Here is a 16,914-nt window from a genome sequence, read left to right as displayed (position 1 = left end):
ACAGACAGTAAAAAAATGTATCATAAGGAACAAGGTTTTTGAAGTGTCTGTCCTATTTCTGAGCGATATATGAAAACTCGGGGGGAAACTATTTTTTTAGACCCATGTTTGGTAACATTATTATTTTGTACATTTTACCCCCTATGCACTTTTTGCAATTTTTACAGCGCTGTACTTGGTTACCTTCAGACGATCAAATCATGACGTCAGTGATCTAAATGGCATATTTATCTTCAGGTCGGAAAGTCGGAGCGCTAGAAAGAGACCAGAGTTGGAATTTGGAGTTGGATGACCGTTCAAGACTATTTTTCCCAGTCGGAGCTAATTTTTTTTCTTAGAGTTCCTGGTTGTCTCGAGCGCACTGAAGTCGGAAGTCAGAGATTTCCAAGTTTCCAGTTCCCAGTTATTTTGAACACAGAATGTCCCGGACGTTGACGGAGATCGCATTCATGCTGCCAAGCGTAAATTAGAAGCTTGTTGTCAACTGTTCAATGTGCTGCTCTATATCACGCATTGGATTGCCACAAGTCTTTTTACTAATTATTTCTTCAAACTATTGTGTGTAGATGTCTGTAGCTCTATAAATGCAACGTTTACACCAATGTCTTGTTTACAGCAGCAAAGGATACTGACGTTGAGTAGTCTTCAAAGCAAAGGAACAGATGGTTATACATAATTATGCAAAGATTGGACAGTAGCCTACATACAGTACAAGCATATAACATTTCCACCTCCATCTCAAACAACATCAGTTGTCGGCCCTTTTCTATGAGAAATTATCATTCACATTCATAGACACACGTGGCATGTAAAACTTTCAGGGGTAGTATGTTTTGTGCATGCATCCCTTCCATATTGTTCCTGTTGCAGTTTGCCGTTCCCCTCATACAACTATCGACCACCAACTGTCTCTCTCTCTCTCAAATATCTTTACCTCTTCTTGAGTACCCCCAGCCATTCTCATTTCTATTCCAGTTATTACACCTGAAGGACTTGATGCTTAGGTGACCAGTTGAATCAGGTATGCTGTACTGCAATATACCAAATAAGTGGCTGGGCTACTCAAGAAGAGGTTTGGGGAATGCTGTCAAGGATACTGGTAATTCACCCAAGATACAGCCACCTCCAAAATGATTGGCACCCTTGATATAGATGAGCAAAAATACAGTATAAAATAAATAATACAAATACTGAGCTATATTGTATTCACATTTTTTTTGGAAATTATATTATTTTATACTAATACAATTGCTCAGAGAGATTTTGTTTAACAAGTAATAAAAAAAAAACATTCTCAAAAAGATAGGCGTCAAAATTATTGTCACCCGTTTTCAATACTCCAGCACCCACCCCTTGCAAGGATAACAGCACTGAGCCTTTTTCAAAAATATTTTATTAGATTGGAAAACACATTGGGAGGGATTTTAGACCATTCCTCCATACATAATCTTTCCTTATCCTTGATTGCCTTCGATCTGCGCTTATGGACTCCACTTCAATTCAAACCACAGGTTTTCAAAGGGGTTCAAGTTCGGAGACTGAGATTGTCATTGCAAAATGTAGATTTTGTGGTCAATAACCATTCATTTTTTTATTTTGATGTGTGCTTAGGGTTATTGTCTTTCTGGGAATGTCACCAACATTTTCAATTGGTAAAGTCTACAAAGCTTAGTGCACTCTGTTCATAACATATTCTAGTTTTGGTAACAGAAAACTGTATTGAGATCGAATGTTTCATCGATGAGAAAATGTCAGCCTAGTTTCATCTAGCGCCATCTTCTCCCACTTCCCACCACTGGACTTCCTCTCATCACCATATTTGGTGGTGAGAAGAAGTTCTAAATGGATGCTTCAGATTTATACATCCTGTGATCCTAACATTAGTGTGTTGGTGTCCCTGACTGGTATACAGTATGTCTATGGGAGCAGAAAGAGCTTTGTGATTCCTGCATGTATTAAAGCGCTCTACAAATATGTATTAATATTACTTATTACTTATTAGAAAGAGCGGGAGAAAGGCTCCAACCTGGCTTTCATGTTCCGCCTGCCATTTGCTGCCGGGAGGGTCTTCAGTGTTGGCATGCTGGACACTCTCCTCTACCAGGTAACCAGGCAGGACCCACCTGTACTGTGCTGAAGCAGAGAGCATAGGAATGCTATTGGATGTATACTCACTGTTGATGTAGCTACCTAATTAGAGGTTTTATGGTACTGTATACAGAGGCTAATCTCTTTAATTAGCCTACAGAGGCTAATTAAAACAAGGTTATCTCTGTGGCACAGACTGGTTTTGCTAAAGGGCATGTACTGGAGCGATTATAGTTATTTATTCCAAAAACAAATACCCACCAGATATTTACTGTTAAAACCCTTAATGGAATATAGAATGTGTTCATATGTATCCCAGTGTCTATAGGATATAATGCTAGTTTAATTGGATTGTGTTGATTTCTGTATTTCTGTATGATCAGAAATGTCCCTTTTTATGAAATGACTGTGCACAAAAACACTATTTGACATAATTTCCTTACCTTTTCTTCTGTTTGTCCTGGTCTGCCATCCCAGTCATTTGTCAAAGACTATATTATCTCCATCACCAGGCTGCTGCTGGGCCTGGACACCACCCCGGGCTCTGGCTTCCTCTGCTCTGTGAGTTACTCTCTGTTCGGGGTGCACCACAATAGTCAAAAGTGGCTTCCTTCTCATTCCAGATGATAGGCAATAAGGCAAGGATTCTCTTGGTTCATCCCAATAGTATAATGTGGCTTCCTCTCCTTATGTCAGATGAAAGGAAGGAAGACAAGGAGGCCTCTGTAGACTATTAAGATGCAGCCGTTGTACAGTACAGTAGTCCTATGTGTGACAGCACAGCAGCTAAGATCCGAGAATATACTCAGCAAACTGCCTAGTGCAGGCTTCCCTTGTCTGTCCAAATCCTTATATTGACAGGTAAGTGACTCCATTCGGTGTACTTCTCATGGTTATAGTGTAATGCACAGTGTTTCTAGAATCTAGATCAAATATGGTGCTGCTGCAAGGAATGTGTTTTTCCTGTATAGAGAAATGGAATTAGAAATGACCTCCTCCTTACCTTTTTAGATGCAGATCTCAGAGGATGACCTGTGGATCCAGACGTATGGAAGGCTCTATCAGAAACTGTGTTCCACTGTCGGTGACATTCCCATCGGCATCTACAGGACCGAATCCCAGATGTCTGGTTCCTCCGAGGTGACCTCTAGACCCAAGGCTGTTCTAATAGTGTTACATAATTTGTTTGGCTGTAAAATGCCAGTTTAGGTTGAAAGTTTGTGTTAATTACATATTATAGCGGCATTGATTATTGTGTCATTGTGGTTCATTTGAAGTCGTGCTTTGTGTGTGTGTTTGTGTGTGTGTGTGTGTGTGTGTTCTTTCCTCGTTTGTTACGTTTACGTATACATGTTTAGTCTGCATGCTTTCATGATTATTTAAGCACATTACAACACAGTAAGAGTCATTGAAATCATTCCTATTTCCTTTTTTATTCGCCCATATGCAGCGCGAGCCATACTCCCAGGTAAGTTCAGCCCCATTTATGAGATTCCATGATTTTGGAAAACCAATCGATATTCATTTAGCCAGATTGAGGGTTCTATTTAACCCTCCCGTTGTCCTAGGGTCAAAATGACCCGCCACTGTGTTGAACCAACTTTATTAAATTTTTATATTTTTTGGATCATTTGTGAGAAGGAGGCAGTGATACTTTCTTTAAAGTCTCACTGCCTCCTTCTCACAAATGATCCCCAAAATATAAAAATTAAATAAAGTTGGTTCAACACAGTGGCGGGTCATTTTGACCCTAGGACAACGGGAGGGTTAAACAAACATAAGCAAGGGGGCAATTATAAGCTGACATATTGAATTGTTTTAAGATGGTCATTCCATGGATCATTTAGGTATTGGATTTTTTATTTTAGTTCCTCTTTACGTATAAAAAAATAATAAAAATAAATGTATTTGATAAAATATTGAATTTGACCTTTATTACCAAATCCCAAAGAAACGCATTGAATAACACATTCATAAATTGCAAAAAAGAATAAGTAATAAGGAAAAAAGCTTAGAAGTGTCTGTCCTATATCTAGGAGATATAAGAAAGCTCAGGAAATATTAGTTTTTTTAACACGAATTGAACCCCTTTTTTTTGGTAGGCACAAAACGACCTCCATACTTCCATTCATTTTTTAAAAAACTAGTCCGTGACATTTGTGTTGGTTGTAGAGCAAAGCTGTGAATACCATCGTGTTTGTGAGAGTCTCATCCTTCCATAGAGTGGTCATACTGGTTTGTAGGCCAAACCGTTTTCATGAGAAGACCGATTTTCGGGATGTCTCATGTTCTGACAAACATCGCTGTAGCTCGGCCACCTTCCACCGCAGATGTGGAAGGCCGCCATAGGCGGATGGGGTGGATTGAGACGCTGCCCATACAGTGCTGTGAAAAAGTATTTGCCCCCTTTCTAATTTTCTCTACTTTTGAATATTTTTGATACTGAATGTTCAGATCTTTAACCAAAACCTAATATTAGATAACGTGAACCTGAGTGAACAAATAGCACAACAATTACATACTTATTTCATTTATTTCATAAACAAAGTTATGCAACACCCAATGCCCCTGTGTGAAAAAGTAATTGCCCCCTTACACTCAATAACTGGTTGAGTCACCTTTAGCTGCAATGACTTCAACCAAACGCTTCCTGTAGTTGTTGATCAGTCTGACCTCGCTGTGGAGGAATTTTGGACCACTCTTCCATACAGAACTATTTAACTCAGCGGCATTTGTGGGTTTTCAAGCATGAACTGCTCACTTCAAGTCCTGTCTCAACATCTCAATTGGGATTAGGTCTGGACTTTAACTAGGCCATTCCAAATCTACAAATGTGTTGCTTTTTAGCCATTTTCATGTAGACTTGATTGTGTGTGTTGGCTCATTGTCTTGCTGCATGACCCAGCTGCGCATCAGCTTCAGCTCACAGACAGATGGCCTGACATTCTCCTGTAGAATTGTCTGATACAGACCAGAATTCATGGTTCCTTCTATTAAGGCAAGTCGTCCAGGTCCTGAGGCAGCAAAGCATCCCCAATTAATTTTTTAGAATGTGCCTCGCCCATAGGCAATGATACAATTGACAGAAGCCTAGTATTTTGTATAGATGTGCGAATGTTTTGCGTGAAGACAAAGCATACCCAAACCATCACACTACCACCACCATGCTTGACCGTTGGTATAAGGGTCTTACCGTGGAATGCAGTGTTTGGTTTTCGCCAGGCATAATGGGACCCATGTCATCCAAAAAGTTCTACTGTACTTTTGACTCATCTGTCAATTATGTCTGGCATCTATACAAAGTACTAGGCTCCTGTCAATTGTATCATTGCCTATGGGCGAGGCACATTCTAAAAAAATCTGCCATTGTTATGGTATTATAGGAGGACTGAATAATTTGGAGGAGAGCGCCTGAATAGCCTACTTGGCCAAGCAAAATTAAGTATGTGAATTATGAATCATGAAAAAGCAACAACAACAAAAAAGCAAAAACCTTTATTTATTTCAAGGCACTCTCAGGCTACTTGGCTAATGCATGGCCAGGATATGTGAAGCTGCTAAACCAGCCTTGATTAAGGGGAGGGTAGGCTATTCTTGGTTTTTATGGGGGGAAACCAATAATAATCTCTCGTTCCATGGGCACTGTGCATCCCGGCTGGATAGGCTGCGTTTTCGCTCTAGAAATCCATGCCATTACTAACTGTGTTACAGTTAAGACCTGCTTTTAGTGGGTCTTAACATTTTCCTTTAGCACTGCATGAAATTGTCCTTTTTGCGCTTGATTTTAAGGACACGCCTCAAATATTACCACCCCTCCCACCTCAGCGCAAGTGAGCTGATGTTACACAGGTAAATTGGCTAACCTGGTATAAGGGGTGGAAAATGCTAGCGTGCCAGTTCTTACATGACGAAATTGCAAACTGATGTGCATTTGACTCTTGCACCGCCTTAGCGTCAGCCGAAAATAGAGCCCTAAATCTCATTTTAGTGCAGATGAAGTTGGATTTCCTCCCCTGTAATATGTCTTGGTTAAATTGTGCTTGACAAACGTGGTGAGATTTGCTACTAGTGGTAATATCAGTAAGAAATCATCGTCAAACCCACTTATAAATTGTCTGGCCTCGCTCTTGATCATTTGTGAAACTTTTTGGGCATCAATTTAACTCCATTTTTCTGTATATGTTTTACTTCGCTTTGTTCTGGTCATTTCATTTGACCCTGTTTCACCATAGACATACCATGGACTTCATTCATTTACAGTGGGGAAAAAAAGTATTTAGTCAGCCACCAATTGTGCAAGTTCTCCCACTTAAAAATATGAGAGAGGCCTGTAATTTTCATCATAGGTACACGTCAACTATGACAGACAAATTGCGGAAAAAAATTCCAGAAAATCACATTGTAGTATTTTTAATGAATTTATTTGCAAATTATGGTGGAAAATAAGTATTTGGTCACCTACAAACAAGCAAGATTTCTGGCTCTCACAGACCTGTAACTTTTTCTTTAAGAGGCTCCTCTGTCCTCCACTCGATACCTGTATTAATGACACCTGTTTGAACTTGTTATCAGTATAAATGACACCTGTCCACAACCTCAAACACACACTCCAAACTCCACTATGGCCAAGACCAAAGAGCTGTCAAAGGACACCAGAAACAAAATTGTAGACCTGCACCAGGCTGGGAAGACTGAATCTGCAATAGGTAAGCAGCTTGGTTTGAAGAAATCAACTGTGGGAGCAATTATTAGGAAATGGAAGACATACAAGACCACTGATAATCTCCCTCGATCTGGGGCTCCACGCAAGATCTCACCCCGTGGGGTCAAAATGATCACAAGAACGGTGAGCAAAAATCCCAGAACCACACGGGGGGACCTAGTGAATGACCTGCAGAGAGCTGGGACCAAAGTAACAAAGCCTACCATCAGTAACACACTACGCCGCCAGGGACTCAAATCCTGCAGAGCAAGACATGTCCCCCTGCTTAAGCCAGTACATGTCCAGGCCCGTCTGAAGTTTGCTAGAGTGCATTTGGATGATCCAGAAGAGGATTGGGAGAATGTCATATGGTCAGATGAAACCAAAATAGAACTTTTTGGTAAAAACTCAACTCGTCGTGTTTGGAAGACAAAGAATGCTGAGTTGCATCCAAAGAACACCATACCTACTGTGAAGCATGGGGGTGGAAACATCATGCTTTGGGGCTGTTTTTCTGCAAAGGGACCAGGACGACTGATCCGTGTAAAGGAAAGAATGAATGGGGCCATGTATCGTGAGATTTTGAGTGAAAACCTCCTTCCATCAGCAAGGGCATTGAAGATGAAACGTGGCTGGGTCTTTCAGCATGACAATTATCCCAAACACACCATCTGGGCAACGAAGGAGTGGCTTCGTAAGAAGCATTTCAAGGTCCTGGAGTGGCCTAGCCAGTCTCCAGATCTCAACCCATAGAAAATCTTTGGAGGGAGTTGAAAGTCCGTGTTGCCCAGCGACAGCCCCAAAACATCACTGCTCTAGAGGAGATCTGCATGGAGGAATGGGCCAAAATACCAGCAACAGTGTGTGAAAACCTTGTGAAGACTTACAGAAAACGTTTGACCTGTGTCATTGCCAACAAAGGGTATATAACAAAGTATTGAGAAACTTTTGTTATTGACCAAATACTTATTTTCCACCATAATTTGCAAATAAATTCATAAAAAATCCTACAATGTGATTTTCTGGATTTTTTTTCCTCATTTTGTCTGTCATAGTTGACGTGTACCTATGATGAAAATTACTGGCCTCTCTCATCTTTTTAAGTGGGAGAACTTGCACAATTGGTGGCTGACTAAATACTTTTTTTCCCCACTGTATATGGCTTTGTGTTTTGATTGTACTCAGTCACAGCTCTCGGTATGTGTGGAGGACTTTGACGACGCCAAGGAGCAGACCGACATAGAGCTTCCCCCTGTGACCAGAGGGCTCCACCGCAGCTCCACCTCCAGCGACCCATTGGACGGGAAGGCCCCCCTGCTGAGGAGGAAGAGCATGCAGTGGGTGCGAAAGCTGAGCCGGAGAGGCACACGGGGGAACCAGAGGGGGGCTCAGAAGGGGGGCCAGGAGGGCCTGGGTCTGAGGGCCAGACGCTCTGAGAGACAGGAGCTGGCTGAGCTGGTCAACAACCGGATGAAGAGCCTGGGACTCTGTGCCACGGCTTACGGTGAGAGACCACACATGGGGAGGGAGGTCTTTTGGGGATTGCTAGTTGAGTTTCCTGGAATAGAAAGCAAAACTTGTTATGTGTTTGAAACATGAGACTCAGGCTTTGTTGATTAATGGATGGATGGGTGGATGGATGGATGGACGACAGAGATGATTGTCAGTCAACAAACGGACAATGATGAATGCATATAATTGAATACGTATTTATATGTCTCATTGTCCGTTTTTGTCTGTGAAAAGTTCAACTCTAGTTAGCTATTTTCGGACAAGTTGCATTTGCAGAAAGGCAGACATTGTGAGGTTTTAAAGAACAATCAACTCCATTGTCCATCATCCGTCCATCTCCATTGTCCATCATCCGTCAATCTGTAAAATCTCTGGCTGGCCGTAGCCTAAATCACTGGGGGTCCGTACTTGTGAACTCAAAATCCGCATCAGCCAATTAGAATCGACGACGTAGTTGAATGTAATAAAACGCTACATTTTAGCTTTTCCCATGAGATTGATTGATTTTATTTGACAATTTAAAAACACAATGCAGCCAAAAATGCAAACAAAAAATGTGTTGAGCATAACACAAAAAAGTTTTAAATATTTCCATTGTGGTCCTCTTCAGAACATTAAACATTTTACACATTCACAACTAAAAGCTGAATTGTAGTAAATATCACATGGTCAAAATAATTAAATAGTCCTCCAGATGGCAGTGGTTGCTCTCCTTGGGAATAGCTCGCAGAACTAGTCAGCCAGCGTCCACCACTGTCCAAAGCACGTTGGTTGCGACGACTTGCAAGTAGCCTGGTTCCGACTTGCAAATCTTTCCACTGCTTCGCAAATCCTCGCTGAGTCAAGTCACCTCCCTGCAGCTCCTCAGTCGCCAGTCCCTGCTCTGAACCAGCCCGAGTAATGTCCCGTGGTGTTCTTCAGGCTGAATGGTCTCCCAATAATTGCACATAAAAACGCGAAATACACAGAACAAAAATATAAATGCAACATGTAAAGTGCTGGTCCCATGTTTCATGAGCTGAAATAAAAGATACCAGAAATGTTCCATGCGCACAAAAAGCTTATTTCTCTCAAATGTTGTGCACAAATTTGTTTACATCCCTGTTAGTGAGCATTTCTCCTTTGCCAAAATAATTCATCCGCCTGACAGGTGTGGCATATCAATAAACTGATTAAACAGCATGATCGTTACACAGGTGCCACTTGTGCTAGGGACAAAAAAAGGCCACTCTAAAATGTGCAGTTTTGTCACACAACACAATGCCATAGATGTCTCAAGTTTTGAGGGAGCGTGCAATTGGCATGCTGACTGCAGGAATGTCCACTAAAGCTGCTGCCAGATAATTTAATGTTCATTTCTCTACCACAAGTTGCCTTCAACGTTGTTTTAGAGAATTTGGCAGTTCGTCAAACTGGCCTCACAACCGCAGACCATCTGTAACCACGCCAGCCCAGGACCTTCACATCTGCCTTCTTCACCTGCGGGATTGTCTGAGACCAGCCACCTGGACAGCTGATGAAACTGTGGGTTTGCACAACCGAAGAATTTCAGCAAAAACTGTCAGAAACCATCTCAGGGAAGCTCATCTGCATGCTCGTCATTCTCACCAGGGTCTTGACTTGACTGCAGTTTGGTTTCGTAACCGACTTCAGTGGGCAAATGCACACTTTCGATGGCCACTGGCAGGCTGGAGAAGTGTTCTCTTCACAGATGAATCCCGGTTTCAACTGTACCGGGCAGATGGCAGACAGCGTGTATGGCGTCGTGTTGGCGAGCGTATTGCTTATGTCAACGTTGTGAACAGAGTGCCCCATGGTGGCGGTGGGGTTAAGGTATGGGCAGGCATAAGATACGGACAACAAACACAATTGCATTTTATCGATGGCAATTTGAATGCACAGAGATACCGTGATGAGATCCTGAGGCCCATTGTCGAGCTGCATGAGGCAAATGGTGGTCACACCAGATACTGACTGGTTTTCTGATCCACGCCCCTACTTATTTTTTAAGGTATCTGTGACCAACAGATGCATATCTGTATTCCCAGTCATGTGAAATCCATAGATGTATTTTTTTTTTTCAATTGACTGATTTCCTTATATTAACGGTAGCTCAGTAAATTCTTTGAAAGTGTTGCATGTTGCGTTTTATATTTTTGTTCAGTGTATAACAAAATTACCTGGCACACTTAGCCCTATGCTAACACAATGTCAGCTGGCCACGATTATTTCCTGTAACAAATTCCACATCAGTCAATCAAAGATCTTAGACTGTATATCCACCAAACAATGGCATGTCTTACAATAGGTCAACTTGGCCAACAGAGGGATATTTAAAACTTCAAAATTCAAGGTTTACCTTTGTTGACTAGGCTACCAGCTGGTCGTATTAGCATAGGGCTAAGTGTGTCAGGCTAGTTCATGGGAAAAGCTAACATGTAGCATTCTATCATGTTCAACTACATTGACGATTCTAATTGGCTGATGCTGATTTTGTTTAATTTAAACTTTTTCAAGAGTTCGCAAGTATGTTTCCACTAGGACCTATGATTGCTGTTTTTTCCTATTCTAGATGACATGAGCAAAATCCAGAGCACTCACTCCCACACATATGTGTTGATCAACCCACCTCCTGACACCAAACTGGAACTGAATGACATAGTGTAAGTATGGCAATAAGTAGTTAAGTATGGGTTAAAGACACACCCAAACAGTTGATGATGTGCAGACTAAAGCATGAAACACAGAGAATCTCACTGCCGATAGGTACTTATCACAGTAGAAGGCCGTTCCTTCTCTTGCTATAACAAAAGTGGTACCTGCTGCGTGCCGATCCGGTAGCAACAAACCTAAAAAGGGCATTTTCTCCGTACATCCAAGGATGAGCCAGTCACACTTCGTATGCAATGTAGGCTATGGGATGGTAGCACAACACTAAATACTTCCTCCAAGCTAGCTAACCACTGTAGCTAGTATTGACATTATAATTCAATCACAATGGATAAGCTACTTTCCATGAAACAGCTGCCGGTGTTAGATGCTGAGTTAATGTAGTGTCCTGTTGCAATGTTGTGCTAGCTAGCGAATATGTTAACGTTAGCTAGCTAAACATTTGGCTATGGGCTGGCACTGGCAGTATGGGATTATGGAGAGTGAATTAAATTGTTTATTCGTCATCTTGCTAGGTAGTTATCTAGCTGTGGCCATCTGGTTAGTATCAATAAGGGCTTTCTACAAAATAGCAACATTAGCACAGGTAGCTTGGTATCTAGACAATAAGCAATACGCACGGATATGCATAGCTAAACAACGCTACTGCCACCTTCTGGTTTAGAATATTTTAACAAGGCTGAGTGGCTGATGACTTCCAAGGTCTTTGCAGTGTGAACACAAAAGAGTTTGACTGCCGACACTCTGTTCAGAGGTGCTAAGAACTGTCGGCAGGCAAACGTTTGACAATCCAACTGGTGTGTCAGAGCTTTAATAGATCATAAAATGTCTCCTACTCGATATTACTCCCATATCCGTATTATTTTGTGTATAAACAAATGTTTGAAAATATCAAACCACTCAGAGTGAGAGGAATGTATATTTGAAATGTTCTCCATCCTATTTTACAGGTATATTATCCGTTCAGATCCCCTGGGGTACGTCCCTAAGGCTGGTGACAGCAGGGAGAGTCTGGGAAGCAGCACATGTCTTGGGGAGCACACCAAGATAGAGACTTCTTTCTGATCCATACCTACACACAACCTGCCTTTACAGTAGTATTGGTGTGTTAAAGGGATCAATCATTTTTTGCACTGCTACATCCTTGCCAGGAGATTCTGGACGTTAAATAAAACAAAACAAAAAATAAAACTAGCTAAATAACCAACAAATGTAAAACGGTGAGGATGAAATGACAACACCTTAGGTACGTCGAAAAAAAAGCTAAAACTTCAACAAAGTGAACTATCCCTTTAATGCCATAATTATGTTATGTGCTACAATTCACATTGCATTGCGCAAAGCATGTGGTGGTGCAATCAATATAATCTTGGACTGTATCATCCCCATACTTTATCTACTTTTCAATTAACACAGATACACGTACGTCTTAAACTGTATTGCTCTCTTTCAAAATGTGGCCTTTCCAGAGGATAAACTCAGTTTGCGAACTCAATGATTTTAAAGACACTCCATGGTCAAAGCTCTTCTAGGACAGCAGAGTCCCTGCCCATCTTCCAAATATGACTGAAACCCTACCTGTCAAATAGTATTTTAGTATAATCCCACAGCACCCCCCCCTCACCACCCCCATTTTTTTAACATTCACAATAGCACTGACTTTGCTGATAGCTACATTATTGAGAAAAAAATGTACTTACTATGACTGAGATATGTGATTTTCCCACCTAGCTATCTTAAGATGAATGCACTAACTGTAACTCGCTCTGGATAAGAGCGTCGGCTAAATGACTCAAATGTAAATGGTGGTATTTGTTTGCATGTTTATGCAAACATCTGTCCTCATAGTTTACAGTATAGAGCTCGCCGGCTTGTAGTCCTAAAAAACGGAAATGAGTAACCTCTGGCTTGTTCAACCATTGCTATGGCGGAAATTAATGGGGAAAGAATGGGGTTTTGGGATAAACGCAGAAAATGAAGTCTGAGGTTAACACAGGCTTAGGAGATCTTATAAATTGTGTTCTATGAGATAATATCAGTCAAAAACCCTGTTAATTTCCCCATAGGCTTTGCCCAACCAGCCATGGCAGAGTTAGTGCCTACAAAAAGACACCACATTGCTCTATAACTATTGCTCTCTATACCTGATATCATATTTACAGTTTATTTATTCATTTGAATCATGCATTGTACTATACTCATCTGTTAAATGTTTGTTGTCATTCATAATGACTGTCATAAATGATGGAATGTTTACTCTGCACACTTTGAATGCAAATAGATTTCTGAACTTGTGGGGAACTATTTTCTTCATTAGCTTTTAAGTTTATTTAGACTGGGATTCAATGCAAGGCACGTTATAGCACGGCGCACTAACAGACTTTTAAAGGAAATTACAGTTGAGTCAACATGCGCAGCGTTTACCATGAATGCGATGGTACGATGGTGGAAATGTGAATTGCGGGGAAAATGCCTTTAAAAGGCGCATTGTCGGCTGTATAATGCACCGCGCTATAAAGGGTATTTTTGATTTTTGATTTTTTTTACCCCTTTTTCTCCCCAATTTCGTTATATTCAATTGGTAGTTACAGTCTTGTCTCATCGCTGCAACTCCCGTACAGACTCGGGAGAGGCAAAGGTCGAGAGCCGTGCGTCCTCCGAAACACAACCCAGCCGAGCCGCGCTGCTTCTTGACACAATGCCCGCTTAACCCAGAAGCCAGCCGCACCAATGTGTTGGAGGAAATACAGTACAACTGGCGACCGTGTCAGCGTGCATGCGTCCGTCCCGCTACAGGAGTCGCTAGCGCGCGATGGGACAAGGACATCCCGGCCGGCCAAACCCTGCCCTAACCCAGACGACGCTGGGCTAATTGTGCACCGCCTCATGGGTGTCCCGGTCGCGGCCGGCTGCGACACAGCCCGGTATCGAACCCGGATCTGTAGTGACGCCGCTAGCAACTATAACGCGCTTTGCATGAAATAGTTTATTTATTTATTTGACAGGGACAGTGCACATGAATCAACATTTTATTACGATGACAGGAGTCAGAAGTAATAATAGTATTCAAAATTAAGCCTACAGAGTGGCCATAGAAGCAACACATTTCTATGAATATATTGTGGCGTACCGCGGACAAGCCACCAGGGGGAGACTCGTCGAGGCCTGGTAACAGACGGAGTCTACATCACTCGGCGGTGGCTCCCTCTGCTGGACGTTCCAGGTCTCGACGGGTCCTCCGGCCAGGACTAATTGGGGCTGATTGAGGTTGGTGAGTAATCAAGGGGCTGATTGCTCACCAGCTGTACGGGGCCCATAAAGCTGCTAGGAGGGCACCACACGGGAGGGTTGTAGGTAGTGAGAGGTTGCTACCGGACAGACGTCCTCACGGTCTGATAGAACCGAGGGGCTCTGTGTTCTACCCCAGAGGAGACAGCATTCCCCGGAGCCCAGAAGGCGGTAACCCAGAAGAGGTCTCCTGGAGGAGACCTGTTTTCTTTTCTTTTTTTTGTTTTAAATAAACACCCTTGAAACTGAGGTATCACACTTGTCTGATCTGTGTAAATGCCTTGATCAAACCCCCTGGTCTGCCATAATATACACTGGTCTGCCATAAACCCCCTGGTCTTTTAGTTATTCTAGTCTGCAGGTGAGTGTTTTTTGGACTCTGGTAGCTCCTGGGTCTGTGATGTGGGCGGTGCCAAAGTCATGGAGTCCTGGATATAAAGCTCTGTATTGTGGTGGATGTGTATGTGTGAGAGAGAAAGAGAGCACACATGCATCTATCTGTGTGTGTGGCATTAAATAAAGGCTTAAGAGCTCAGAGGAAGACAGCAGAAAATCCCTGAGGAAGGGAGATGGCAAAGTGACAGCTTTACACTGCCCTTGAGAGAGGTATCTAAAGTAGTACTCACATTTATTAGACAGTAAGGTACAGCTTAATTGGTGTGATAAAATCACACCTATCCAAACACAGACTGTATATGAAGTAGATCCCACCCTGGATTGCCATCAAATCTGTAGATTTTTGTGGATGTCTTTTCTAATGTTATGCTTTTGTAATTGAAAGAATAGCTCTTGCAATAATGATAATTGATTTCTGGCCACTATAAGACTACCCAGATAGTGAATGAAATAATGCTTATAAAAAAACAACTTGCAAATTGGAAAACTAGGTGACAGAAGCACTCCTTGGCAATAGCTTGTGATATGTCATCTCTCATCCACAAATAAAATCTGGAAAATGTTGTATCCTTCCTAGGACTAATAGCATCCTCTGTAATTCATTATCTAGAACACCAAATAATGATCTTGTGTTACGCTGTTTCAAAATGTTTGCCCTATTACACACCCAACCTTTGAGATTCACACAACACACCCAACATCTTCATGTTGTTTTTCAGCCTCCCAAGGGAGATTTAGAACTGCACCGAGAACAAGACGACACATAGCTGTTCTTTGATCTACATACTCCCCCTCATTGGTGCTCCACAGCTGCCTCTACCAACATCTAAGTCTGAATTTACTCAAAAGAAGATCAGTGAAAATCATTGAAAAAGAAATATTGGGGAAAGTAATCTGATGGTTTTTGTCTTGATTTTGATCTATTCCGCTTCACTCCGCTTCCTTCACACTCTTTCATATTTTCCTTTAGTTAATTCATAATTAATCAAAACACATATCACCACCACTCATCTCATTCCAGAAACATCATCTTCAAAGAGAAACAGCCTTTTTTTAAAGGACAGGTCCTTAATGAAGAGCCGCTAAAATGCATACATGCCGGGAAACAGCAGGGGACACATAAGGTAGTGGACTAGCAGGGAGCTTACAATCACACAAAAAAAATTGCTAATGTCTTCGGTTGATATCTTTCACCGCTGAGGTGTCAACGCCTCTTCAAGTGGTGGTCTCCTGAGCCACAGCAAACGATCCCTTCACTAATTCTCAGTCGTTGTGGTCTCATAAAGAAAAAAACAACAACCTCATCTCTGCTTATGAGGGCAGCGCTCGCTGCTCACTTGACACTTCAATATGCAAATTCAATCCTTAATTGTAACCACGGGAATCTTGTAAGAGTGAGGGAAGAAGAAGACTCATCGGGTAAACAAACATCAAGGCCTGTGTGATGACAGCGATGGTCGTTTAGATCTAAGACTCTAGGGCATTTCTTTACCTGCCTGGGGAGAGAGAAGGGGGAGAAGGAAAGAGAGACTGTTTAGATCTGACTCAAGGGCACTTCTTTACCTGCAACGATGTGAGACAGGGGGAGAGGGTGGAGGGAGAGAAAGGGGGAGAAGGAGAGAGAGAGTGAGATAGAAAGAGGGAGGGAGAGAGAGCAGACTACAGAGACCAGCTGTCTTGTGAAGGCACATTTTTAAGACACATTTTCACACACTTTGTGAAATGTGTTTTATATACAGTATATGGAATTAATACTGTTATCAGTGGTGACTTCTTTTCAATGGCTGTTTTATCCAGCTCATGCACATTAAGTCTTGTAGTCGCACGAAAATCATTCAATGATAATATATCAATAGACCAAAATGTAATTAAAAAAATTGGAGGGGTACAGGTCCTCCATGTACCTAGTAAAAGTTACACCATTGGATACTATCACAGTGTTCATCGAAATGACATTGTTGCCAACTTTGAATTGACACAATGACCAAAAAAAAGACTTGTTTATACCTGCCGCTAACATGTGACCTTTGCCCTGATCTTGTCTATATTCTGATTGTGCCCACATTTTCAGAATTATGTCTACACATGGTATTAAAATGTGTCTCATATTCGTCCACTGTGTCTGCATTGTGACCCGATTTCCTATATGCAAATAATTTAACAGCTATTCTTAAAGAATAATATTTGAAGACACATATTGATGCCGTAAGTCAATGGTGCCACCTGTCAATTACTTTAGAAGGTGGGATAATGATAAT

At 41.8% G+C, this 16,914-nt stretch overlaps 1 protein-coding gene across 3 annotated transcripts in view; it reads left to right on the top strand.

Annotated features, from left to right (window-relative positions):
- Positions 1–12,631, top strand: part of LOC121534575 (potassium channel subfamily T member 2-like) — a 68,832-nt gene extending 56,201 nt beyond the window's left edge. For 2 of the 3 annotated variants that reach the window (XM_041841151.1, XM_041841150.1), the window contains 6 exons: positions 2,003–2,104; positions 2,566–2,649; positions 3,100–3,228; positions 7,976–8,294; positions 10,875–10,965; positions 11,923–12,631. In XM_041841151.1, the coding sequence (XP_041697085.1) occupies positions 2,003–2,104; positions 2,566–2,649; positions 3,100–3,228; positions 7,976–8,294; positions 10,875–10,965; positions 11,923–12,037 (840 nt within the window). In that variant the 3' untranslated portion in view covers positions 12,038–12,631. Of the gene's footprint in view, positions 1–2,002; positions 2,105–2,565; positions 2,650–3,099; positions 3,250–7,975; positions 8,295–10,874; positions 10,966–11,922 lie in introns of all 3 variants that reach the window. The other variant, XM_041841152.1, reaches the window with a different exon arrangement.
- The last annotated feature ends 4,283 nt before the right edge of the window (positions 12,632–16,914 follow it).

The sequence above is a fragment of the Coregonus clupeaformis genome, chromosome 21 (assembly GCF_020615455.1).
Source record: "Coregonus clupeaformis isolate EN_2021a chromosome 21, ASM2061545v1, whole genome shotgun sequence".
NCBI classification, from domain to species: Eukaryota; Metazoa; Chordata; class Actinopteri; order Salmoniformes; family Salmonidae; genus Coregonus; species Coregonus clupeaformis.
The sequence above is the reverse complement of the archived record's forward strand: the minus strand, read 5'-3'. Positions and strand labels throughout refer to the sequence as shown.